This window comes from Rhinolophus sinicus, chromosome 13, assembly GCF_057876585.1.
Source record: "Rhinolophus sinicus isolate RSI-liver-muscle chromosome 13, RSI-T2T, whole genome shotgun sequence".
Lineage (NCBI taxonomy): Eukaryota > Metazoa > Chordata > Mammalia > Chiroptera > Rhinolophidae > Rhinolophus > Rhinolophus sinicus.
In genome coordinates, this window is record NC_142513.1 from 8,888,442 (window position 1) to 8,914,411 (window position 25,970).

Here is a 25,970-nt window from a genome sequence, read left to right on the forward strand (position 1 = left end):
CAGAGCTGTTAGTTCTGTATCACAGTCCATGCCCTGGCCTCACTGTGAAGGAACCAGGCCAGTAAGCTGAGCTTGGGTGAGGATATGTTAGGAACTTAAAGCAGAAACCCAGTGTTGCAATGTTCTAGGACAAGGCAGGGAAGTTTCCTCTGGGGATGGGGTGGAGGTTCTGGTCTATTGAACTGGAGGAGACGGGTGTGCAGGGACGTTAACTTTGCTAGTTGATGGTTAATTGTTCCCTCCCAAGGGTGTGTGTGCGTTATGCCAATGTTTTTAAACAAACTTTAACCAAGTTAGATTCAGTGCCCCAAGAAGCTAAGGTAAAAGCATCAAAACCTTGTCTTGGGGGGAACAGAAGGATATTCCAGACAACTTGCCCCCTTTTGGACTCTACTCATCCAAACCAGAGGCCGTCCTTTCACAGAGACCCTTTGGGAGGAGTCTCTCAGACTTCTACATTTGAAGAAATTGGTGTCCTTTCTCTGTATTCTAAGCTTCTCGTCTTGGCTGGGTTGAAGAAAAAAAACAAAGCCCAGATGTTCTCTCTGTCACGTTAGCCAAACCCTTCTTTGGTGCCCATTCTGGGTCTGAGTGGGAAAAAGAAAGAATCTGTGTGTATTAGGACTCCTTGAGTTACAAATGATGAAACCCCAATTCATACTGGCTTAAGCAAAAAAAAACCCAAGAAAACCAATGTATTGGCTCACAGAATTTAAATGTCTAAGGTTAGGTGGAGCTTCAAGGATAGCCAGATCCATTGGGGTGGCTGAGGGTAGGAGATCTTAGGGCTGACTGTCAGTGACCTGGCCTGGAGGACATTTCCTTGTCTGAACCCGTCACAGTGGCTAGGAGATGTGGAGGTCTGATGGGCCTCAATGGTGTGCATTGAAAAGGGGTAAGGGGCCACTGACCATGAGAAACCTGGGGTGCTCTTAGAAGAAAGGTCAAATCAAAAGAGAGATCTTAAGTTTCATTTGAGCCAACAAGCTCTTAAGAATCTGAGCCATTTCAAGCTTTGAGGAGCATCTGGGTTAGGTTGGCAAATACGTGATGCCAAAAGTACCATGCTTCCCCATCATTCGGTTTATGGCAGACATTGCCAATCAATCACAGCACCCTTCTTAGTGAGCAAACCACAGCCTCAGAATCCATCTCAGCGCTACACCGGAAGCAACCCGTATCCATCAGTTGGTGTTAGAACTTGAGCAGAAACCTATGTGCAATTTCTGTTCCAAGCCAATGGAGTCACGGAAACTGAAGCTCTGAGATTTGGCACGATTTGCCCCATGTCACACAGGAACTCAGGCACCGACCCTCCCCACTCTCGGCCAGCTTCCTTTCCTGTAGGATTCTGCCTGATTCGAGCATTGAGAGGAGGTCTCTCCCTCAGGGGAGTTTTCCACTCCAGACAGCTGCTGCACGTGGAAGAGAAATAGACTTGAGGTCAGAGGCAACCAGAAAGCTCGGCCACTGAGCTGGTTCTTGCTGAGTTTTGCCTGGAGCTGAACACAGCCCGGTGGTCACAGAGGCAGGATGGCACACGGGGGACGCACCAGTCAGACCATTTGTCCGTCCACAGAGATCTTGGTGGGCGTTTGGCGCCTCACCTTAAATACAATGAAAGCAGGTACCATGCTCTACCAAACACACATTCTCAAAAGGGGGTGATGCTGGAGTTATTCCATCTGGGGGGGGCGGGGGGTTCAGGGCTGTCTTGGAGGGGAGAAAAGATGTCTGGCAAGCAGTCTAAGGAAGCCATAAGGTAGTAAGTCTCTAGCTAGTATTCTCCCAGCTCAGCCGCAGCCAAGCAGGCAGAAAATAGGTGCCAAAGTACCAGCTGCTTATTTGGCTGTAGGAAGGTATGGAGGGGTGTCTTGACCCCTCAAGGAGACTGTTGTTTCAAAGGGCTGCCATTGGGCTCCCCGTGTGCCCCTCACAAAGCTATGGGCTTTGCATGCATTACATTAATTCCAATTCACAAGACAATCTTATGACGTAGGTGACCTTATTCCCTATGGACAGAGGCTCAGAGAGGTGGAGCAGTGCTGCCCATGGCCACATGCCAGTGAGGGCGGAGCCGCGCTCCAATTCAGGCCCGCCCGACCCTCGTTCTGACCGAGCCACACGCACGGGCTGGCAGGCATCGTGGAAGAGAGGAGAACAGAGTGTGTGAGTCACTTAAGAAGCATGGACCTCGCTGTGCCCACCAGCAGCTCTGAGCAGGGTACCGGGTGGCATCAGAGACGTACATGGTCGTTCCCACAAAGGACGGGGTGTGCAGTTGGGAACACATCACCACGGAGGCGGAATAACATAAGTAAATGCCTGTCCTGACTCCCTCAGTGGAGCTCACAGCCCTCAAACAGGTGTGGTCAGCAGTTTGAAAACTTCTAGTCGAGCACAACCCCCAACCCCCACTTGACAGGTGAGAAAACGGAGGCTCAGAAAGGAGCACTGACTTACCCCAAGGCACACAGACAGCGAGTGTGGGACCAGGACTGGAGTCCGTATCTCGGTTCCGGTTCAGCTGACTCCCTGGGGGCTCTGAGAGACAGCAGGAACTGAATGGTGGAAAGTCATTGCTGGGGCATCCGAGAGGAGGGTCCTGGGGGAACCCTGGCTGGAGAAACGCGGACGGGAGCTGGGCCTCGACGCCTACAACTGTTTCCCCAGGGGCAACATTGCAGTTATTATGGCAGCACGTAGATATCACCACCTGGGCTCAAAACCAGGCCCAGGGCCTGGCACTCAAGAAGCATTCAGTTTCACAGATGTGATCACTTATTACTGCTGATTTATTTCCTTTTGGAAATTTCCTTTTAATTCTTTTTGGCTTTCCCCCGTGTCAGGGGATCTGATCCTACTCAAGGCAGACCCATCTGACGACAAAAGCAGACCCTCCCAGGTAGGCTGGACACACCGACGCCTCCAGTGGGTCTGGCAGGGGCTGGAGGGAGAGTCAAGTTTGCAGCTAATCCTTTTCCTCATCAGTAGTCAACTCCTTGCAGCCTCCGAGGGACGTCTGGAGGGGGGGCTGCTGATTGCAGGAACAGCTGGAAGGGAAATGTGAGGGCACGTGTGGCCACAGCAAGGGCCTGCAGCCGGCAGAGCATCACTACAGTGTATTGGAAAAGGTACCACACTTGGAGCCCATCAGAAGCAGGTTCAAATTCCAAGGCCACCTCTCACGGCTAAGCCGCTTTGCCTTAATGAGACTCGATTTATCCCCGGTAGTGCCCTGGGCACCGGATCACTGCCTGTCGCGTGAAAGCTATCCGTCTCCATTGTCAGCTAAACTCACTGTGGACAAACAGCTGAGCTGGGGGGACCCAAGGGAAATGGAAGATGTATTTCTGCCCCATCTCAGCCTGCCCCTTCTCTCCCAGGCCCCTGACCTGCCTTTCAGCGTCAGCTGTTCCTGGCTTCACCCTTTGTCCAACCTCCAGAGACATCCTGATAACAGCAGTTCTGAGACGAGAAGGAGTCGTGGTGAGGACAGCATGTTCCTGCAGCAAAGTCCTGAACTCTGTGCCCCTCCTCCAAGGACCTTGGATCCGGAAAGGGGGACTCGTCACTGGGATGTACAAGGACGCTGCTTGGAATCCTAAACTCTCCCAAAGGGCTCCCGCTGGCTTTGGTGTGGTCTGCGTGGGCTCCGGGGATCCTAAATCTATTCCAACAATTCCAGGTGAAAAAAAAAAAAGGACGCATTTTAAGGTTATAGAGACGTTCCTTTTAGTTATTAGAAAAACCCAAACACACCAAACCCTAGACAATCTAATAAAACCAATTTGAAAAGTCCAGTGGTAGGGTGGGTTTCAGGTGAAGTTTGATCCAGTCACTCAGTACAATAACTGGGATCCAGAATGCCATAGCATCTGCCCCCTCTTCCACCTACATCTGCATGTTATGCCCCCAGAATGGCCATTCCAACTCCAAATATCTACACTAACTGGAATGTCCTGTGTCTCTTGATTTGCATTCCTGAGGGACTGAATCTGATGCCCAGGCTCATGCTTTTGAGCCAAGCACCAGAAGTTGTATGTTTCTGGCCAGTGAATGGATGGTCTCTCCTGGGTGCTTGTTCCAAGGGGCTGGTCAGGTCATCAGTGGCCAGACCACGGGGGTCATGTGCCTGCTCCACCTCAGTGGAGGCAGCATGTCTGAGAAGGGGTCATGGATAAGTCAGCTACCCCAATACCGTCCCAGAGAAGGGGGAACTCAGCCTGTGAGTCCCCAAAGACCTTGCATTTCCTCCCTGGCCTGGAGACTATCTAAAGAAGCCTAGTTTGTTCTTAATTAGTAATTTTAGGGAAATATTAAGTCTGGTTCAGGGTAGAAATTTTTTTGCCTAGTTATTTCCCAAGGCTCTGTTTTTCTGGTTCATCCTGTAGGGGAACTTCAGGCGCGGGTTCAGGAAATGGGTCCCTGAGAAATCAGTCAACAACCACATGTGTCTGCCATCAGTGAGCCCAGGATCATTCTCAGATGGCTGCTAACAGGCGGCCAAACTGCTTTTCCAAACAAACTCTGCATTATTTTATTACTTTCATACCAGGAAAAAGGTTTGATCTTCAAAACAATGCACCCACGTCATTGATTAGGCTGGAAGAACCTGTTTGGCCATATTTAGAAACCACAAGAAGGTTAGAGAATAAATTTAGAACTGAATTCTGAACCTTGAGGGCCAGCAGCTCCATCTGGCACAGTGTACTTGCTAACTCCACGTGGTACCTTGAGTTTGGTTGAATTTTCCCTCAGACTCCTGCATTCACAGAATTCTTGTAGGACAACATAGCCTTCAGGAGTATGACCTGGCATCTAAGCCTATCTCTGCTACTTATAAGCGGTGTGATGCTGGGAATGTGTTTTAACCTCTCTGAGCCGCAGTTTCATCACGTTTTAAAGGAGGAGGGTAATAAAATCAACCTCATGGGGCGTCACGAAGATTAAGATTTTTTTATTGCTTTAAAACAGACATAACCTTAAATGTACCATTTTAACCATTTTTAAATGGACAGTTTTGTGGGATCAAGTCCATTCACACTGTTGTGCAATCATCACCACCATCCATCTCCAGAATTTCTTCATTCTCCCCAACGGAAACTCTGTCCCCATGAAACAATAACTCTCCATTCCCCCTTTCCCCAGCCCTTGGTAACCACCATTTTAATTTCTGTCTCTCAGAATTTGATTATTGTAGGTATCTCGTAGAAGTGGAATCATGTAATACTTGTCCTTTTGTGACTGGTTTATTTCACTCAGCCTAATGTCTTCAAGGTTCATCCATCTTATAGAATGTGTCAGAATTTCTTTCCTTTTTAAGGCTGAATAATATTCCCTTGTCTGCATATACTGCATTTTGTTTTTCCACTCATCTGTCAATGACTCTTGGGTTGCTTCTACCATTTGGCCGTTGTGAATTACACTGCTATGAACATGGGGGTGCAAATATCTGTTCAAAGCCCTGCTTTCACTCTTACCCAGAGTGGGATTAAGATATTTTACAGAGATCTAAGCCCATGCTTGGCATAGAGTAAACATTCAATATATTGGTGCTAATAAAATCAGTATTAGAAAAATAGTAAGTGAAATTTTAAAAGTGCAAATTAAAGAATGAGATGACATTTTTTGCCTGTCAAATTAATAACAACTAAAAGGTAAAAATCCTCAGTGGGACACGGTGAGATGGAGTCTCTCATACAAACCTGTGATTATCTTTCTGAAAAGCAACTCATCGGGCTAAATATGATATAGTGAGGTTCTTGGAAGTGTTCGTACCATTTGACCCAATAATTCCACTTCTGAGAATTCGTCCTAAAGACAGAATGTAGAATGCAGACCAAGATTTGAGTCTACAGAGGCTTGTTACAGCAACCTTTGTAATAGTGTGGAAGCCACCTTTATTTCTATCCACAGGGAACAGTTAAAAAAATGCTGGTGTAGGCCTGCAATAGAACATTTTGCAGTTATTGAAAATGCTTATGAGAATCGTGAAATGGGAAAATGTATATGCTATACTGTTATATGAAAACAAAGGTATAAAAATTGTATACATTTATCCTATAAATATAGGTACAATTTATTGAGCATTTACTATGTGCCAGAAACTCTGCTAAGCTCAGTATGTAATTTCTATCATCTACCCCTCCCAATGACCCAAAGAGGTAGGTACTATTATTGCTCCATTTCCCAGATGAGGAAACAGAGGTTCCAAGTGGTGACGTGATTTTCAGGATCACTCAGCCAGCAAGTGGCAAAGCTGGAATTCAAACTCTTAGGCTCCAAAAAGTAGAAAAGGAATGAAAAGACCTGTGTACTAATAGCTAATCGTGGCTCCTTGAAAGAGTAGGAGTGAGTTTTACTTTCTTCCTCAGACTTGTATTTTTTTTCCCAAACCAAAGAGATATATATATGGCAAATTACACTATATATATATATATATATATATATATATATATATATATATATATATATATGATAAAAGGGGAAGGAAAGATAATTGTCTCTTGCAAGCAGACATCTTTACAGATAAAACACCCAAGTCTTATGTCTCATGTCACAAACTCAGTTTGTGTCCGTTTTTTTCTGGTTAAAGTAGAGCAGAGTGTCCTGGTTGTGTCTTATTGCTGATTGCTTAATAATCTTGGACACACACACACACACACACACACACACACACACACACACACACACGGCCCTAGACAGGAGAGGAGACAAAAGCCAGCAGTAGCCAAAACTCTGCTAGATCGATGCAGACTGTTACAGGCGCAGGTTTCCAAAAAGCAGAGCTCAGTGAAATAAATATTTTTCCTGTGAGAAGAGGCTTAAGTCAGAGATCTTAACAACCTCCCAATTCATTCCAGACCCACTGTGAGTGGCTGGCGTCAAGACGTCCATCTTGATGTACTTAGGGTCACTTAGTAACTGCAGCGTGCCTGTGTGTCTGGCTGGCTTCTCCCACTCAGCAGAGTGCCAGGGGCGCTGGGCAGGAGGGACAGGAAGACTTTGTCTCTGGGGGAATACTCTCCCCACTCCTCCATCTCCCCACAACTTTTTGGGGTCCCCAACTTTCTTTTCCTGGTCAATCATCATTATTTAACCTAAACTGGAGGCCTGAGAATTCAACCTCTTTTCTTGGCAAAGGTTCCGTTCTTTTAGTCCTGGAGACAATCTGCAGGAGGAATTTAGAACTGGGGACTTTGAAAACATATACACACACGTATTGGGTTATGGCAAAAATTGGGAGCTTCACTATCCAGGCAAAAATTGACGGATGAATTCATTCATTCACTTGCTCACGCAACAACTGTTTAAAGCTAGTGTGAGAGAGTCCAAAGCTGCTGAAGACACAAGATTCATTCATTCGTCCATTCGTTCATTCAGGAGCTGTGTACTGAATGCCTCCTAGAGACCAGGCATTTTCTGGGCGTGCCGGGCCGTGAGCAGCAAAACCGCTTCTTAGAGCTTGCACTCTCGCTGGGGTGACATGACAGACAATAGACGAGGACAATGCAGCGTATAGGGCATCCGAAGGTATCCCAGAGAGGAAATTAAAGCAGGAATGGGGTCGAGAAATGGGAGGGGAGACAGGGGTAGTCCCACTTCGATGAGGGGCCAGGAAAGGCCTCAGAAGGAGGTGATAGTTAAGTTACAACCTGCAGGAGATAAGGGGAGATGGTTTAGGATGTGCAGGCATTAAATAACAGTGACTCACAGATCATGTAGGTGCCTTTTCTACGATCTTCCGGTGGTGATTATGCTAATGAGAAAGTCTGTTGTTACTATGTCTTTAATGCCTTGCTAAGACCCCCTCACCGCTCCCCCTCCCCCAAAATGCAGAGGCTTCACAGGCAACCATGCACTTGAACTCGGTTTTATGTCCAGTGTGACTATTTTGCGGTTCCTGTTTATGTTTATTCTTGATGGCAAATTACACTGGCCCTTCGTTTACAGTCATGATTAACGTGTCCTTTTCAAATACACCTATTTTTTGAAAAGTGAGTTGATTTAAAGACAAGTGTTAAGTAACTTATGATACAGTTGGTACCCGAATATGGGGAAATTGTGAAGGTGCTAAATGAATGAAATTTGGGATACACTAACATAAGACATGACCCTTCTGAAGCTGCTCAGAGCCTGGCCTGGGAGATGAAAGGACCGGGTGTGATTCTGCCTGCCATTAGCGCCTCCCAGCAAGGGACTCGGGAAGGGGACAGCATTCCCTAGGGCTCTGCTGGGAACAGGACAGCAGCTCAGAGGAGGCGCTGCTGGGCACAATAGAAGACCACACAGGGCATTCAGGGTGGAGGGAACAGGGGCTGGACAGACGAGGAAAACCAGCCTGGCAGTGTGTGTATTAGGGAGCAGAGCTGCTGGAGGAGGCAGACCCTTGAGAGATCACCCCAACTTTCTACTTTTCCAGCGACTAATCTGGGCACGAACACTCTAACATGTCCCTTTACTGAGCACGACTTTCCTGCATTTTCTTATGTGATCTCAGCAGACGCCCGTGGTAGTGCTGTGGTTATCCTACCCTACAGACGAGGAACTGGGGGTTCGGGCCCAGTCATCTGTCCATGCTCAAGCAGCAAGTCAGTAACAGTCAGGACTTGAAAACAAAAATCTGTTTAAAAAAATTGAGATCGAACTCACATACCATAAAATTCACCCTTTTAAAGTATACAATTCAGTGGTTTTTAGCGTATGTACAAAGGTGAGCAACCATCACTACCCTCTAATTCCAGGACATTTTCATCGCCCCCAAAAGAAACGCGTGCCCATTAGCGGTCCCTCCCACTGTCCTCTGCTACTTAATCCTCTGGTCATTAATCTACTTCTTGTCTCTATGGATTGGGCTGTCCTGGACTTGCACAGCAATAATACATGGCCTTCTATATTTGGTTTCTTCACTCAGCATAGTGTTTCCGGATTCATCCATGTTGTAACATAGAGCAGTACTTCATTCTTTTATAGGGTCGAATAGTAACCCATTGTATGGATGGGTGACCACCTTTTGTTTATCCATCCATTGGCTGACGACATTTGAATAGTTGTTATGTTTTCACTATCACGAATAATGCTGCCAAGAACATTTGTGTGCAGGGTTTATTGGACAGATGTTCATTTTCTCTTGGTGTGTACCGAGGACTGGAATTGCTGGGTTGTCATGTAACGTTATGCTCGCCCATCTGACGAACTGCCAGACCGTCTTCCGAAGTGGCTGCACCACTTCGTGTTCCCAGCAGCAGTGTCCGAGGCTCCCAGTTTTTCTACATCCTCACAAGGACAAGGCCTTGATCTCAGGCGTCAGACAGAGGCTTAGCAGCAGAATCCATAAAAGATTCCTCCTCAGGAAAGTCAGTGCAGAGGGGCTCTTGAGAAGGGAACTACCCCTGGCCCATGCCAGACTCTGCGGGGAGCTCAGCGCTCTGAGGCCTGGTCTTTGCCCCACTGTGCCCACAAAGACTGTTATGCACGTGCCACCTACTCTCCTTAAAATTGGAGCTTTCTTTTTAGTGTCCTGATTCCCCAAGTGGCCTGGAACTCCCAGGACACCGGGTCAGGGCTCGCTCCCGTCCCTGGTGCACGGCTGTTCTGTTGTCAGTTGATTCTCATCACCAACATGTACAATGCTCATGGCTCCGGGGCACTTACTATGATCCCTTACGACATACCCTCTCTGATGCTTTACACACATTTAATTTCCCATAGTACAGATGAGGAAACTGAGGTTTCTGGGAGGCCGGGGAGGTAGACCGGCCAACGTCCCATGCGAGCGGTATAGTCAGGATTTGGGCCTGTCTCTGACCACTAAGCAGCACTGGGAGCTGGTGTAGGAGCCTTCCACGTAAGGCTTTCTTAACAGAGCAGGTTTTGGTTTTCTATTGCAAGGTCGCAAATTACAAACCTGGCCGCTTCATACAATCCCAGGGTTTGAGTTCCCAGTTCTGCAGGGCAGAGGTCTGTCATGATGTGGCTGGGGTCTCTGCTCAGAGTGTCACAAGGCTGAGATTCAAGATATGGGTCAGGTTGAGTTCTTGTGTGCAGGGTCTGGGACAAATCCACCCCCAAGACCCTTCTTGGTGGTGCCATCCAGTTGCGTGTGGCTCTAAGACTGAGGTCCTGCTTCCTTACCAGCTGTCAGCTGGGACCACTTTCACCTTCTCAAGGCCTCCAGTATTCCTTACCATGTGGTCTCCCATCACCAAAGCCAGAAATAAAGAATCTCCCTCACACGAATCCCTCTTATGCTTTAAACCTCTTTTGCCTGCAAGAGTAAAATCAGAGGAGTCATATTGCATTATAGTCACAGGTTCCACACACTCCCAAACAGGAGAGGATGGCTCAAGGTCAGAGGTCACCGGGCACCCTCTTTAAATGCTTTAAAGCCCCAGAAGGCTTTAGGTTCTAATAACCATGGCAATAATAGCTACAGCCGTGTTGGTCCTGCCTCTCATTTGCATACAGCCTTGTGGTTTGCAGGCTGATTCTACATCTGCAATCCTGTTGATGCTGCGAGGTAGCACATTTACCCACAAGAGACAGGCAAACGCCTCTTAGCCGCTGGGGCTGGAGCCCAGATCTTCTGACTCCCAGCCCAGGGCTCCTGGTGCCCATGGCACCTCTGCCTCCCATTAGAACCCTCAGACCTCAGTGCTGTCCTTGCAAGGGGCGTAGCATCTGTTTGCAGCCAGCCCAGCCCTCAGGGAGCACGTCCTTGTAAACTCAACACACTGGGTCATCCAAACTTGCTTTTACAGGGATTGCCACTGGGCTGGGTGAACCTCGCCTCATTAAGCAAGAAAACCAATAAAGCCCAGGGGTGCAGAATCAAAACAGCATGTGTGCAGGAAGTCCCCGCTTGGCGGGCCACAGCCCAGCCCGGAGCTGAGGCTGTGATGCACAGGCCCAAAGCAAGGGGCCGTGCTCTCCTGGGGGCAGTGTGTCAGGGAGCCGTCACCGCTCTCCTGCGTCTCCACATGCCGGCGTTCTGCTTGAGACTCGACATGGAGGCCAAGCGTCAGTCCCTGGGAGTCCACAGCTTTCAGACTTCGTGCGGGGTAACCCTCCCTTTAATATTTAAGCCAGGCTGACATCCCAGTGAGAAACCCAGGACCTCGCCACTATCCCCAAGGATGCTTGAGGGCCTTAACATTTCCTGTAGGCACCTTTGGCTGAAATGTTCATTTTTACATTTTTCCGTGCTTCCCCTAAAATTGCTCTTCTTCCCTTTTATCCCACACTGGACGCTGCTCCAGTTCTTTCATTCTTCCTAAAGTATTGCTGACACAAGGCTGCTGGGAAAGCAGACTTTGGAGCTATTTGCTGTGAGCTGGTATAAAAGAATCTGGCTCATTGCAGCTCACAGGGTGTCTTGGAAGGCCCCTGGGGTGGGGTTGGGGGTGGGAGTGCAGGGCAGCTCACTGAGAATGGATCCAGAGAGTCAGGCCTGGAAATGGGGCTGAACCAAGGGCTCAGGAACCCAAGATGGGTGATAGCAGACAGACATCGCCGTCAGCGTCCTACTGTGGCCACCGTGAGCGCAATCCAGTCTGTTCTGTCTTCTGTCATTCCTTTTCCAGAACGGCTGCATCTGCTTAGCTTGATTTGGGTCTTGTGCCTCCCTTTGGTGAGGGGTCTGTGGGGCCCCAGACCAACCCATCAGACGGACAGCAGTGGTCAAGAACTGAGTCCTCAAAAGGAAAATGGGGTACCATCAGGAAGGAAGCCCATAGAATTTGGGGCCATGGGAACCCAGGGGGAGCATATTTGGAAGTAAACTCCAGAATCCCCATCCTAAAATTTCATTGCCTGGAGAATTTCATGTGTCATCCATCTCCCCTCCCTGCTTCTCCAGCTGTCAATCATCAACACGCACATTTCTGTGTTTTCTTATTCAGAATAGTCTATGGTCTCCTCTTCCACCCACCAATGCTTGGGGCCCACCTTGGCATATCCAAAACCTCATTGAACTGCTGGGCTAAACAAAGTGTTTTCTACCTGATATGGGTTGAATTGTGTCCGCCTAAACTTAGATTGAAGTCCTATCCCACGGTACCTGTGAATGCCACCTTTTTTAGAAATAGGGTCTTTGCAGATGTCATCAAGTTAAAATGAGGTCATTATGGTGCGCCTTAATCCACTATGACTGGTGTCCTTACAACAAGAGGGAAACGACTTGTGAAGACAGAGACACATAGAGAGAATGCCAGGTAACAACAGAGGCAGAGGTTGGAGGGAGGCAGATATCAGCCAAGGAATGAATGCCCAGGACTGATGGTACCACCAGAAGTTGGAAGAGGCAGGAAGGACTCACTCTTTCCTCCAGTCTTTAGAGGAATCATGGCTGTCTAGCCTCCAGAACTGTGAGACAATGCATATCTGTTGTTTTAAGCCACCCAGTGTATGATCTTTGTTACAACAGCCATGGAAAACGAATACACTACCTCATGTCTCTAAACTTAGCAGCGCACAGCAGTGGGAAAAGCTATAAATTCTAGTTTGGTTTGTCCTTCAAATGAGGAGAAAAACACATGTCCTTACAACTGTAAAGTAACTTAAGGGAATTTCAATGACTTCCATTTTAAAAATAAGGAAACTGAGGCTCAGAGGATAAGTGACAAAGAGGCAAATACTGGACTTGAACTTGGGTTTTTTTCCTCCAAGACTTACACTCATCACCTTCCCTGTGAATCTCGATGTGTACCTCATAGGTTTTTGCAGAGTCCCAAAATCCTGGTCCCAAGATGTCACGTTTCTTTATGACATGAGCTCCAAACTTAGTACTATCGTTGTCCTTGATCTTGTGGGAACCACCTGGCCTGGCCACATTTTCAGTAATGTGAGCCTCTGTAAAGCGAGCTCTCTTTCATTGCAAAATTTTAATTGCAAAATTGGAGGCTATCATTACAAAATTGGCGATTTTCATTACAAAATTGGAGATGCATTCCCACCGAAATCATTTCCCAATAGACCCAAGCAAGAATGTTTGGCAAAGAGGGAATTAATTGATAAACAGCTTGTAGTACACAAACTCCAGAGTCAGCCTGCAACACTGTCAGCCAAACACAGTTTTGCAACACTTTCGGAAACTCCAGGATGACAATTCCAGCACAAGCTGTTTACTTCAGGCTAAGCCACATACATACCCCAAATTCATTAATTCATCCACCCATCCATCCATCCATCCATCCATCCATCCATCCATCCATCCATCCATCCATCCTTTGCCTCTGTCTCTGTCTCTGTCTCTGTCTCTGTCTCTGTCTCTGTCTGTCTCTCCCTCTCCTTTGTGTGGGCATTTGCAGAGGCTGGTAGAGCAGGGCTGCAATACCTGGGGGGACCAGTAGGGGTCTTCTTCCAACAGGAAATGGATTTAAGGCTGAAAATTCTGGAAATTTCAAGGTTTTGGATTCTAGAAAATAAGTCTGTTCCTTTGGGAGACAATCCACTCTCCTTACAATGTGGGTTAACCATGTGGCAAAAAGAGGTGTGAAAAAATCTGACTCTTCCTGCCTCCCTGCCCTAAGGAGGCACTTGAGCTGGGGCCAGCGTGCCTGGGACAGTCTCTCTCTTTCTCTCTCTCCACCCAGCACCCACAGGAAAAGGAAACTGCACATCACATTGTTGAAAGAAAAACCAGAACAGCAGGCTGGTTTGATTTATCTCTTGTAAATTGTTTACCTCGGGACGACCAGATGGCTCATCTCTTGTTGAACCCTTGACCATTTCCCGTGCTGTGAACAGCCTCTATTAGCAAATAGTCCCCTCTCCACCAGACCCACAGACCACGTGTCTGTGCAGGAGTCCCAGGGCCTGCTGTGGGGGGAGCCTGGGGCATTCCAGAAGGTTGACTCAGCACTGCTGGGCTATGGAGCCTCATGAGACACAGGGTCTAGGTTGGGGTGTGGTTGAGATTGAGAGCTACACCCACTGGTCTCCCTGGTTCCAGCCCTAGCCCCTCACTCACCAATGGGCTCCTCCAGTGCGGTCCGTCTCCCCCCCCAACACAAGTGTTCAAAACATGTCCAAATGCCAACATTTCCCTCCCGACCTGCCTCTACCTGGCTGTGCAAGTGTGGAAAAACCACTTCCCCTCTCTGAGCTGCAGGACTTCAGCTATAAAAGTGTGTGTGTGGGTGGAGTGCGGGCATCTCTTCCTGCCTGCTTCACAGGCTGGGTGAGGGCAGGTGGAAATTGGATGATTGTGTAAACTCTCATCCACCTCCACCCGCCCTGCACCTGCCTTTACTCTGACAAGCCCCAGTTGTGATTAATTTTTGAGGGGTGGGAAAGGAGCACAGTGGGACTCTCGCTCTTGCCTTTCTGGGCAGTTGGTAGGGAGCGGGTAGGAAGCTCTTGGCCGTCCCTGTCTGGGTTCCATCCTTAGGCACCTCTGAACGTGGCCTCTCTGGAGGTGGCATCTCCTTAAGGGACTTCTGGGTATAGTGAAGGGGTGAGATTTTAATTCTAAGAGCGCCCAGAAGCCCCGAGCCTGGGTGGGGTACCAGAAAACTGATGGACATTTTTAAAAGCTTACTCTGCTTTCCAGTGAGGGCAGAGGGCAAGGTGGAGAAGGGAGGACCAATGAAGACCCCAGAAGTGGTGGAGGCTTGGTCCTGGGGGAGGGGGTAGAAAGGAGGGGTCAGAGTCAGGGTGTTTCTGAGAAGCAGAGCAGACACTAAAATCTCTTGGAGTTTTGTGGAGGAGATGCCCTTGAGGACTTTATAGCCTGGGGCAGGGGGGCGGGTGGGGAGGCAAAATTCTCACCAGGGAGCTAGGCTTTAGTGGTCCACAGATTAGAAACCTCATCTTAAACGTAGACAATGTAGCTTCAAACTTGGAGACATAGAAGGAAGGTATTGACAGACCTGGGCACATAAATATTGGAAGCTTCCATTACACACACACACACCCATTAAGAATGAGTTAAAAGGTGAGTGAGGGGCTGGCAGAAAACTGAGAAAGGATTGCCATCCAGGATTTATAGGTGGCTCCTTGAAATCAATAAGAAAAATGTAGGTAACTGAACAAAGGAATGTGAACTGATAAATTCCAGAAGAGGAGATTCAAAGACAATGAGCATATGGCTCCCATTAGGGATCAGGGAAATGCAAGTGAAGAAGTGAGCCCCCCCATGGAGTGGAAGCCAGGCTGAGGGGGGCAGGGGGCTAGGAGGGTAGGTGGATGTGGGAGCTTGAGCAGGGATCCTTGGGGAAGGAAAGGCCCCCCCTCAGGGCACCAAGTTGGGGATGACAGTACAGGCATGACTCCTGTGTAGGTGTCCCCCGACCCATTTTACAGACCTGGCAGTTGAGACCCGTGGGCCTGTGGTTGAGGATTTAGGCTGGAAGCCAAGCTGTCTATGCTTAAACAGCCTCCCAGCTAGGGTCCTGAACGGGGCAAAGTAGGTAGAACCTACAGCACCACACCTTGGTGAGGGTCAAATGAGCTAAGTCAGGTCAAAGGCAACGTCCAGCCTGACTCCCTCAGCAGCTTGGTCTCTGCTTGGCCAGGTGGAATTGGGAATAGAGAAAGTGGGAGATAAAAGGAGAGAAGTGGGGAGAAAGGCACAAAGGGCTAACTTGATCTGCATAATAAGACGGGTGGGGAAGGAGCTGGAGAGGGCACCTGTGGGCCGGAGGGAGACAGATGGGAGGGAGGGAGGCCTGGCAGACAGCCACAGGTAGGGCCGTGATAACTTTCATGGGCCCCGAGCACCTTGGCCTTCACGGGACTTGTCTTCCATAAACAACGTTACATAGTGTATGTCATGGCTGAATTGGTATAGAAATGGATATGTTATACAATGAAATATGCTATTCATATGTGGTTAATAATATGTCCAATATCATATAGTAAAACATTCTCTTTGACCTAAAAGTTCTTTTTTTGCCTTCTGAGTTTAGAAGTAGCCTGACCATTTCCGTGGGTCCTATGCACTGGGCCCCCTGTGCCTGGTGGAGAAGTGGGCCCTGGGAAAGGAACCTACCTGACTGTTCTTCCAGAGACAGCAGGCGGGAGTGGCCTTCTCTCAGTCCCTTTGGCTGTAGAGTAGAGAGATGCTGCTCTGATGTCCAGCTGTGGTGGGGGAGGGTCTGTGTCCCTGAGATGATGGAGAATTTGGGCGGTACATCCTGTGCAGGCGTCGGCCAGGGTAGCCTTCAGGATCCAGCCTGCCCGGCTTTGAATCCCACACCAGTGTGTGCTCCTCCAGGGTGGGCTTCCTTTGGATAAAAAGGGTAGGTAGCCTTTGGGGGTCTCCTTGCTGCCAGTGGGGGGTTACCATGAAAGCAGGTCTCACACAGAACTCTGTTAGAGCAAGCAGACTTCAGTCAGCCTCTTCTCTAAGCTCAAGGTCTGGGTCTCAGGCCTCCCGGCGCTTGTCCGTGCCCTAGCATGTATATGCGTGTGCGTGTGTATGGAGGGTGAGATGGCAGAGGCCCGGTGGGAGCTGCAGGCCCAGGCCCCCTTCCAAAGATGTCAGGCTGCTGGAACCCCCCAGGTGCCCATGGCCTACTCATATGAGGGGGAGAAGCCTGGACAATATTTGTAGTCAACTGAATATAGTATCTTCAGTAGGACTCCTTTCACCCATGAAAATGATCCCTAACACCTTCACACTAATTCATGGACCTTCTAGAACAGATTTCAAGAGCTGCCTTTCACCCGGAGGTGCCCACTGGAGGTGATTCTGCCTCCCAGGGGACATGTGGCGTGACTGCAGACATTCTTGGTTGTCACGTCTGGACAGGGGAGACCTCCTGGCATCCAGTAGGGACGTTGCTAGCCTCCACAGCAAAGAATTTCCGGCCCCAAATGTCAGCAGTGCTGAGGTTGAGAGAGCCCACCATCGCTTCTGGAGTGACTTGGCACATCGTAAGTGCTCTCGAAGGGTGGCTGCATGAGCGTTACTACTGGTTTTAGGTTTTGACATCCCACAGAGGTGCTTGGCTTGGAACACTGACCAGAGTGTGGTCTCCTTCTGTCCTTCCTGGGGTCTCTGTGCACTGCCCCCTCCTCTGCCCCCTCACTTCATCTCAGTACCTCTTGTCTGGCCCCTTTTATATCCCCTGTCCTACAGCAAAACAGGGTGGGGGTGGCGTTTGAGAGGGGATTCAGCTGCCCCACTGTATGTCCCAGAGTGTCGGCTTTTGTCCCCACCTCTGTCATCTGCCATGTAGGCTTTGTCTTCCCCATCCTGCCCCCCACCCCCGCACCCGCACACACTCCCACGCCCCTGGCAGTTCAGGAAAAAGCTTTCTTCCCCCAAATGTAGCTGTCTCTTCCAGGAGATCCTGGGCCAAGCCGCTGGTGATGGGAGTGTGTCGCGGTGATCAGGGCAGTGACGGGGGCATGTAAATTAAACATCCTCTGGCTAGTTCACAGAAATTCACAAGTCATCTCTCCTGGGTGAAACACCAGTCGATTAGCTGGCAGTGTAGACGACAGTATTTGTGAACCTTTAAAAATACATGTTTTTTTGAAAAGGAAACTTTCTCCTCTGATCCCAGGTTCATCGTGAAAAGCAAAGTTCTGCAGGTTGGAGGATCCTCCCTAGCCCCTGCAGAGTCAGCTTTGTGGCTTAATTACTGTGCAACAGAGGACAGCTTACTCAATGTCTCTGTTTTCTTCAAATTAACATTCTTTTCTAATTATGAGGGAATTATGTGTCCACCGAAGGTATTGTTTCAAAATTAAAACTGAGACCATGTTGGATATAGTCTACATTGCGCTCTTTTTTACTCAACATCTTATTTTGAACATTTTCCCATGTCATTACTCCTCAAAGTCACATCCCCAATGGCCACACAAAGGTCCTCTGTCCTCCGTATGGCTCAGCCAGGGCTATTTACCCTTCCCCTTGCATTTGGCTGTTGTGGCTGCACCCAGTGTTCTCATCTGTGAAATGGGCACAGGTGTGCTGTGAAGTACAATGCGATGGCCCACCTGTGCACTCATGCAGTCACTCATGTGACGGGTCCTTAACGAGCCTATGGGCCTGAGCGGGAGCAGGACATCACCTGCCCTGAGCAGGAAGGTCACAGAGGCTGTAGACTCTGGACTCCATCTGGTATAGACCGTCTGGTTCGCAGAGCAGCCTCCTTGGGATGTCTTATGTCTAAACCCACATTCCTCTCCTGGGCTATTTTGCTATTTCCTTTCATGCTAAACCAAAGGGGCTATTTTGGAAACTCCTGTAAGCAAACTAAGCCCCGGCTGGCATTTGAGCGGATATAAGAGAGCCCTAAGTGAGGGGCTCAGGCATAAAAGCTGCCCAGCCCTAAGAGCCCAGCCATTAAATTTAGAAGCCTTACCTCCAAATGAGGTGAAATTGCAGGTTCCCTCTGGAGGGCGGGTGATTTTGGCCAGCAGTGAGCAGGACAGATTTAGTGGAGTGGACTCCAGCTCCCTCCAGCCACACCTTGGGGGAAGACGCCAAAGGACAGTCCCCAGAGTCTGGGGAGCAGCTGGCTGTGTGAGAAGCCCCTTCAGTTGGCCTGTCCTCCCTGTGACCACCAGCTGCATCCAAGTGGCATTGTCAGCAAGTGCTGCCCAGGTTTCCAGGCCAGAGAGAGGCAGCGAGGGACCCACAGGAAGAGGTAGTTTTGTCTGCCACGGAAGGTTTGGGACCTGCATGACTTCTGTGCCTCTCTCCTCTCCCAGGGACCAGCGAGGTCTCTGGGCTGTCTTTCATGCCCTGTGGGGTAGCTCAGAGCTATCCTGAGCCACCCGAGTGTCCCTCTCCAGGGACTTCCCAGACCTTCACACAATCCAGCAGCTAAAGGGTTCATGCCAGCCACAGCAGGGGAGGAGCGAGGAGGGGGCTTGCAGGGGGGTGGGGGGATGAGGTCTCCCAGGTGCCCAGCCTCTTTTCCCAGTGGTCAGTGCCCCTGTCACGTCAATGATTAAACTGGAATATCATCCTTGGTCAAAGGGACCAGCATTCACTGGGGCTGGTCAGGAGTTGCCCACTGAGGGTGCCTGAGATGTCAGGGGTCTCAGCCAGGCCATCCCATCCCATCCTCAGTCCTCCAGCTGAGTGAGATGGCAGTGGAACTGACTCAGGTCCAAAGGGGGCCACAGGGACCTGGGCTCTCATACCCTGAAGCCTGCCGGGTATAAGGCTTGATTTTTCTCGGCCACCTCCCAGTGCCATGCATCTAGCTTGGCAGGTCCCTTCACGAACCTATTTCCATCTGGGGCCCCATTTTCTCCCCCTCAGCCTGGGTCTGGCTCCTGGGGGAGGGGTTGGGTAGCCTCTGCTTAGCCCCTGTGATGTCAGTGCAGCGTAGCATGAAGTGGCCAGGCTGTGGAGTCCATCATGCCCAGGTTCAAATCCCAGCTCTGGCGTTTCCTACCTGTGTGACCTAGGAGGAGTCATTTCTCTTCCTCTTGGAGACTCGGTTTTTTTATCTGCAAGATGGGGATAATAACAGCACTTGCTTCCTACAGTGTGGGGAGAGTTGAATGAGATTTTAAGCCCTTAGAACAGGTAGCAGGCAGAGTGCTGGCTACCCAGGGTCACCCATCAATAGCTGCTCGTTTTGTAATTAAAGTTTTATTGGAACACAGCCGGCTCATCATTTATGTATTGTTCGTGGCTGCTTTTGCTCTAAAACGTTAGAGGTGAGTCACCATGACAAAGACTGTATGGCCTGAAAAGCCAACGATAGTTACTATCTGGTTCTTTGCAGAAGGCATTTGTCTGCCCCGTGGAGTCTAGCGCGTGGCGGAAATCCTTATTTTTGTTCCCGGTCTCCCACTGCCTGCACCTCGGGCTGCGTCTCAGTCCTTCAGTCATTATTCTCTGCTCTCATGAGGATGTGTTGCGAATCTTCCCCCAGTGCTGGGCCTGACTCCAGAGTTCGGGCCGTGGGGGTCTCCCTTCCTGCTCCTGCCTCATCCCCTTGCTCCGCCTGGCTGGCGGCGGCCAAGCAGTTTGAGAAGGTTCCCAATGTCACCCAGAACAGGAGCTAAGAGTGGTGGGGGGCGATGGGATGCTCATAAAGGTTTAAAAACCAGCAGGAATAAAAGCCCTAATTTGTCAGGCTTGCTGGTTTCCCTGGTGTAAATATTGCTACTGTGGCTGATTTCAAGCTACCAAAATCCCTGAAAATGTAACAGTCGATTCACGTGAGCTGCGGTCTGTGGTCCAAGCTGCACGGTCCAAGCACCGTGCAAGTGGGGGCTATGGGGACCACCCTGCGGGGCTGGGGTACATCGTAGGGTGCAGGACGCCTGACCTTGCACAGTGAGTCTGCCTGGCTCTGCCGCTTCCAAGCTGGGGTCCTTGGACCAGGCTATCACCTTTCTGAGCCTCAGTTTCCTCACCTGTTGAATTAAGTTAGCCATAGCTCCTCGGCCTAAGGGGATTGTGTGGGTTTTAATAAGATAGGTTACATAAGTCATTTAGCCAGGGCTGGCTTAATAAGAAGCACTCAATAAATACTGTCTCCATTACCAGATTACCTCAACCTCCCCATATGTACGCAGTGCTGTTCATGGATTTATAGGTAACAGTCCCCAGCACTGGGGCTTGCCACACAGTGGGCACTCAGCAAATGCTTGCCAGCTTCCACTGTCAGGGTTAGACGTCACCTCCATGGCAGGGGTCTTGGTCAGAATGAGGGCACAGGGACAACTAGCTCTTTCTGAGTGTCTTTTGCATTGTGTGCTCTCAGCACATTGTCCCCTTGGTCCTTTTCTGAATTCCCATTTTACAGATGTGATCACTGAGGCCCTCAGCCGGGATTTGAGCCCAGCTCTGGCTTTTTTGTTTCCAGTGTTTCCCTATGTACAGCACACATGGGGCAGTGGGGTGAGGGATAAATAGGAAAAGGGGAAGGTTTGTGGGGGCTGCACAGCTCTGCTGGGGGGTGCTCAGAGGGTGGGCTCTGGAGTCCGTGGCAAGGGCTGACTACAAACAAAATGCAGGACTGGACACTGGACAGATGTGGCCCAAAGGAGAACCCTGTTCCGGCAGAGACCCCAATATGAGCAAAGATGTGGAGACGACTCAGCTAGAGGTGAAGGGGATGCTGGAATGCAAGGGCCTCACCAAGTGGGAACAGGAGGGAGTTGGTGGAGTGGAGCTTTTTCATAGGTTTGGCCTGGGCAGTGGGGTCCCTGGAATCGTTGGACTGACCCTACCCTGTCTGAGGAACAAGGTATGAAACTGTAGCAGCAGAGATTTAGGTTAGATATGGAGGAGAACTTTCCAATTGTCCATGCTGGAAGATGCTGGGCGATAGTCCCAAGGGATGTGGTGGCATTTTTCCAATCTAGAGGTGGTTTGGAAAAACAGAGAGTTCCAGGCTGGCCTCATTGCAGGTTGGGTCAGAGACGGAGCAATGGATCAGGGTGGGAGTGCTTCTGAAAATCTTTGATGCCAGCAGCCTGGCCTCATGTGAATTGGGCTTCGTCACCCCCTGCACAAAACCCTCTCGTGGCTCTCTGGTACCTTTGCCCAATTGCATTGCCAAAGTCCTTCCAGGGGGCTCCCAAGGCCCCCTGACCTGTGCTCTGCTGGCCTCTCTGCCCTCACCTGGAGCCACACCTCAAGCCCTTAACTTCTTTCCATGTCTGGATTACACCATGTCCTCTGCACCTTCAGGCTTTTACCATGCTGTTCCCTGTGCCTCAGATACCCTTCCCTCCTTTCCTGTCTCCTTCTCCCCTCCTCAGCCTCTCCTTCTCAGCTCTTGGTTGCCTCCTCCATGGCTGGGTCAGGGAGCGCCTGGGCTTCCCCATCTCTTTACCGTCCACTCCTAACTATAATGGTCTGGTGGCTCGTTGGCCATCCTGCTGGACCGGGCGCCCCGGAGGGCAGGGACTCTGCCTGTCCTGCTCAGCGTGTGTTTCCAATGTCTGGCATGCAGTAGGTGCTTGCCGAGGCTGTGTGGTGGTGATGATTGTAGGCAGAGGTGTAGCTGAGGGGAGCTGAGAAGAGCTGGGTTCCGGGGGAGCTGTCTCTCCCTGCAACAGGACACAGCGTTGCTCAGGCTCTAAGAACCCCAGACCCGAGTACCGAGACCTGGCTTCCAGTCTCGCTCCTGCCACTCCTGCAAGCAGGTTCCCTAACCTCTCGGAGACTGAGTTTTCTCATCGGGGAGCTGGGGACACTACCGGCCGCCCCATGTCGGCGGCTGTTGTAAGGACCTTGGGGGCCACGGTGGAGGGCAGTCAGCCCGGTTGGCACTCACCGGGCAGCGATGTGAGGCTGACTGTCCTGTCCTCTCCTTGTAGGTGACAACCATGTCGGTGAGGGTGCGCTTCCTGTCCTCCAGGGACACGGGGGCCGTGGGCGTTGTGGGCCGGAGCGCCTCCTTCGCGGGCTTCAGCAGCGCACAGAGCCGCAGGATCGCGTAAGTTCTGCCAGTGCTGTGGGTGTGGGGCTCTTCCAGGGTGGGCGGGGCGGCAGGGACATCCTCTCCACACTGCCAGCGACTCCGAGGTTGGCTCTCATGCCAGGCCTGCAGCCGAGAACAGAGAGAGGGAGGGAGAGATTGGAGGAGGCTGGTTTCTGGTGTTGGGAGAAACCCATCAGGCCCACTTGCAGAACAGAAAACAGGCTCAGAGAGGTGGAGCTGTTCACTCAGGGTCACACAGCAAGACTGATTTAGAGTTGGAACTTGGGCTGCTGGGGGTGGGGTTAGGATGGAATGTTTGTCCTGTTTGACAGAATGGGAAATGGGGCTGCCTATCCTGGCTCTGTGACCTGGGGCAAGTGACATCACCTCTCTGAGTCTCTGTTTCCTTATCTGTGAAATGGAGATCACGACTGTCCCTCCCTCGTGGGGCTGTCATGAGGGTACAAGGAAGTGACACATGCTGGCACACAGTAGGTGCTCATGGAAAGTTTTCAAAGGAGGCGCAGCTCCTGCAGAGATGGCCTGGGGGCGGGGAAGTGCTGATCCTCTGGACATGAGGTCATGGCCTTGCCACCACGTGTTTCCTGTAGCCGTAGGTAATTCCCAGGAGGAAGGTGCGTTTCTGTGCCTGGGGGCCCCAGCCGAGTCAGCCTCAGCCTGCCTGGCTCTCTGACTCCAGGCCTTCATGTCGGACACTGTGCAAGGCCCTGGGGAGCCGCCTGCCAGCTGGCAGGCCTGAGGGTGGGGCAGCCAGTCAGGCATCCTGAGGGGCCCAGACACCTGCCGTCTGAGCTGATGTGGGAGGCAGGTAAGACTCACAGCCAGAGCAGGGCACAGAACCTGGTGGTCAGTGAGTCAGTCAACAAGCAAATCTCGTCATGGCACTCCCTCCCACTTGGAATGCAATCAATCCCTTCACGTGACATCCCTGTGACCTGGCTGGCCAGCCTAATTTTAACCCTGTGCTTTAGCCACATGGCCCTCTCTCCCCTTGGGAACTTTGCCAGACTGGGCTCTCTTCCTAGAACTCTCCTCCCACCCTTCACCTGGCCAGTTCCTGCTGAATCTTCTTCAGACCTTGGCTTCAATGCCATGTCCTGGGGGGACCCCGCTGAGCCCCAGACCAGGCCCTCCCATAGCTTTTTCCCTCCGGTCCAACAGCTGCACATTAGACCCCGTGATGCCTCGCCCAGTGGTCAGGCCCTCCCAGCTCACTCACCTTCTCCTGCTGCTCATTTCCAAGGTGTGCCTGGGAGGTGGGGCGTCCCAGGGTTGAAATCCTGGAGTGTCCCAGCTGGAAGCACCCTTGGGAATGCCTAATTCATTCCCTATGTGTGGAGCACCTACTCTGGTCAGCCCTAGTCCAAGCTCTAGAAAAAGACCCAGGCTCTGCCCTCCTGCCTGGAGAGCAAACAACAATGTGCCGACAGGGTGTGGGGGTGGGGAAGGCTGTCAGGTGGAGGGGACAGCCAGTGCAAAGGTCCTGAGGTGAGAATAAACTTTGAGGGACAGGAAGTGGGTGTGTGGCCAGCACGTGGGGCAGTGATGAGAGAGAGAGGAGGATTCTGGTCAAAGGCCCAGAGGGAGTTAGCACCCAGTGCCCCGACCCCAGCTTCGGAGACGAGAAAGTGTGGATGCCAGTGTGAGGAAAGCACCCAGCAGGCATCCATAAAGGCTGCTGACAGTGGCTAAGTATAAATTGGAATGATGCTGCCTCTTGACTGAACTGTTCCTGAGCTGCCTCTTTCTGGGCTTCATCCAGGTCCCCCGCCCTAGGGGGTTGGTAACCAGGGCTGCTAAGGGCAGCTGTGCAGGTCGCCGGGTCAACGGGCGCCTCCAGCCAGTGCACCCTGGCATGGAGCTGGTCCACCCGGAGGGCACCTTTTCTAATCGCATAGAGAACTATGGGGACTTTGCCCCTGGGATCTGGCATCAGGGAGGGGCCTGCAGACTGACACAGGGTCCCTTGTGTAGATTTAACGTTCTGCTGTCTCCATCCAGACATTTTCAATAAGTTTTGAACAAAGAGCCCTGCATTTTCTTTTGCACGGGGCCTCAAGAATTCTGTGGCTGGTCCTGCCGGCAGCTCTTCTCCTGTCAGGACTTTGGGGGCCTCTGGATTTCCTGAATCCATGGGAAATGTCTCCTCAAGCCCTAGTCAGGAGCTCTGCCCAGAAAGTGCCCCCAGGTGGGCCCCAGCCTCTTGCCCTCCTCTCCCCGATTCCTGGGTTCAGCACTCGAGGTAGGAAGAGAACAGAGGGGATGTGATCCCATGACACTCAGGCTCATGGGTCCGCAGCAAGGGTAAGCGGCAGGTCCTGCAAAGCCTGTATCCTAGGCTGAGGAAGCGGGTTCCTCAAAGCTGTTCCTCTCCTGGACACCACCTGTGGGCGCCTCCTCCTGGGGGTCCCCCCTCAGGAGATTCTGGAGGAGGCCTGGCCCGGGCAGGTTCTGCGGTCCCTGAGTGGCCACCATCTGCCCTCAGCCTCTCCGTGCAGTCCCGTCCATGATGAGGAAAGACGTGCCCACCACAACAGGGAAGGAGCACATCTATTTGTAACTTCCTGTCTCTGTCCAACTCCCAGGGGTCTGGACCCTTGGCTCTGGGGCTGGAAGGCCTGGATTGGGTTTCAGCCCTCACCTTCCCAGGTAATCCAACCAGGCTGAAACACAGCAACTTTGCCAAGGCACTCAGCCGCTGGCGTGGGTCAGGCAAAATAATCTTAGACGGAGAGCAGGAGAGCAGGGCTTTACTTAGGTGGGGTGGTTATATACCCTTTTTGTCCCTCACTCTCACCCCTGCTCTGACACCTGAAACCCCTTTGACCCTGGACATGGCTTTTTATTCCATAATCAAAGAATTCACTTGGGGAAGTAATCTGGTGGGGGAATTTTACACTAAGGTGTGAATGGTTGCTATAATAAAGCCATATATATATATATATTCAGGAAGGGGGTTCTAAGAAGAGGCCAGACCCAGACACTGTCCCTTTCCGCCCTGATTGACAGGCACCACTGCTCTTAGTCCCTTCTTGCCACTCCTCAGGCAGATCTCCCCTTCCCCGGCTGTTAGGTACCTACCTTCCTGAGCCCAGAGACACTGTGATATCCTCGCCACCTTGGAATTCCTCAGTTGGGACGGCTGGGAAGTGTAGGTGGGGAATCTCAACAGCAGGCCTTGGCTTTCAAGGTGAGGATCCTGAGGAGAGCGGACACAGATGAGGTGCTCAGACTGCCCCGTGGGAGTGGAACCAGACTCCAGGGACCTCAGAATATGTCAGGAGAAGTAGCTTAGTCCCTGGGAAGCACCCAGAGCAGTTTGAGCTTTGCGAGTGTTTGGCGTCACCCCCGCCCAGCTAGGACCACCAGACCCAGGAGGAAAGGTGGGATTACACTGTTGTTACACTGAGTCCTCACCAGTTGGTCCTGTAATTGCCCCATGCCCACCCCAGCCCCACCTGAGAGCAAGGGGCAGGGGGCAGGTGCGGACTTGAGCCCTGCCTGCCTCCAGACCCTGCACCTGCAGCAGCCACGCACCAGGTCCTCTGGTGAAGCGTTTCTCCACGACACCAGACAGAAGGACATGTGAGGGCT

The 25,970-nt window shown here is 51.0% G+C and overlaps 1 protein-coding gene and 1 long non-coding RNA gene across 8 annotated transcripts in view; one reads left to right on the top strand and one right to left on the bottom strand.

Annotated features, from left to right (window-relative positions):
* Positions 1-25,970, top strand: part of RIPOR3 (RIPOR family member 3) — a 65,202-nt gene that overhangs the window by 15,803 nt on the left and 23,429 nt on the right. For 3 of the 4 annotated variants that reach the window (XM_088789074.1, XM_074317882.2, XM_074317885.2), the window contains one exon: positions 22,252-22,370. The exons of the other annotated variant lie outside the window; for it this stretch is intronic. In XM_088789074.1, the coding sequence (XP_088645200.1) occupies positions 22,252-22,370 (119 nt within the window). The remainder of the gene's footprint in view (positions 1-22,251; positions 22,371-25,970) is intronic. 4 annotated transcript variants of the gene reach the window in all.
* On the bottom strand, positions 4,945-25,935 carry LOC109444585 (uncharacterized). 4 transcript variants are annotated; one of them, XR_016018153.1, is made up of 5 exons: positions 25,458-25,935; positions 22,209-22,478; positions 15,995-16,229; positions 11,530-11,696; positions 4,945-10,270 (listed from the first exon to the last, which is right to left on the bottom strand). It is a non-coding gene; the product is annotated as an uncharacterized LOC109444585 (long non-coding RNA). The 4 variants fall into 4 exon arrangements; XR_016018150.1 differs by having other exon boundaries at positions 15,995-16,314; XR_016018152.1 differs by having other exon boundaries at positions 18,321-22,478.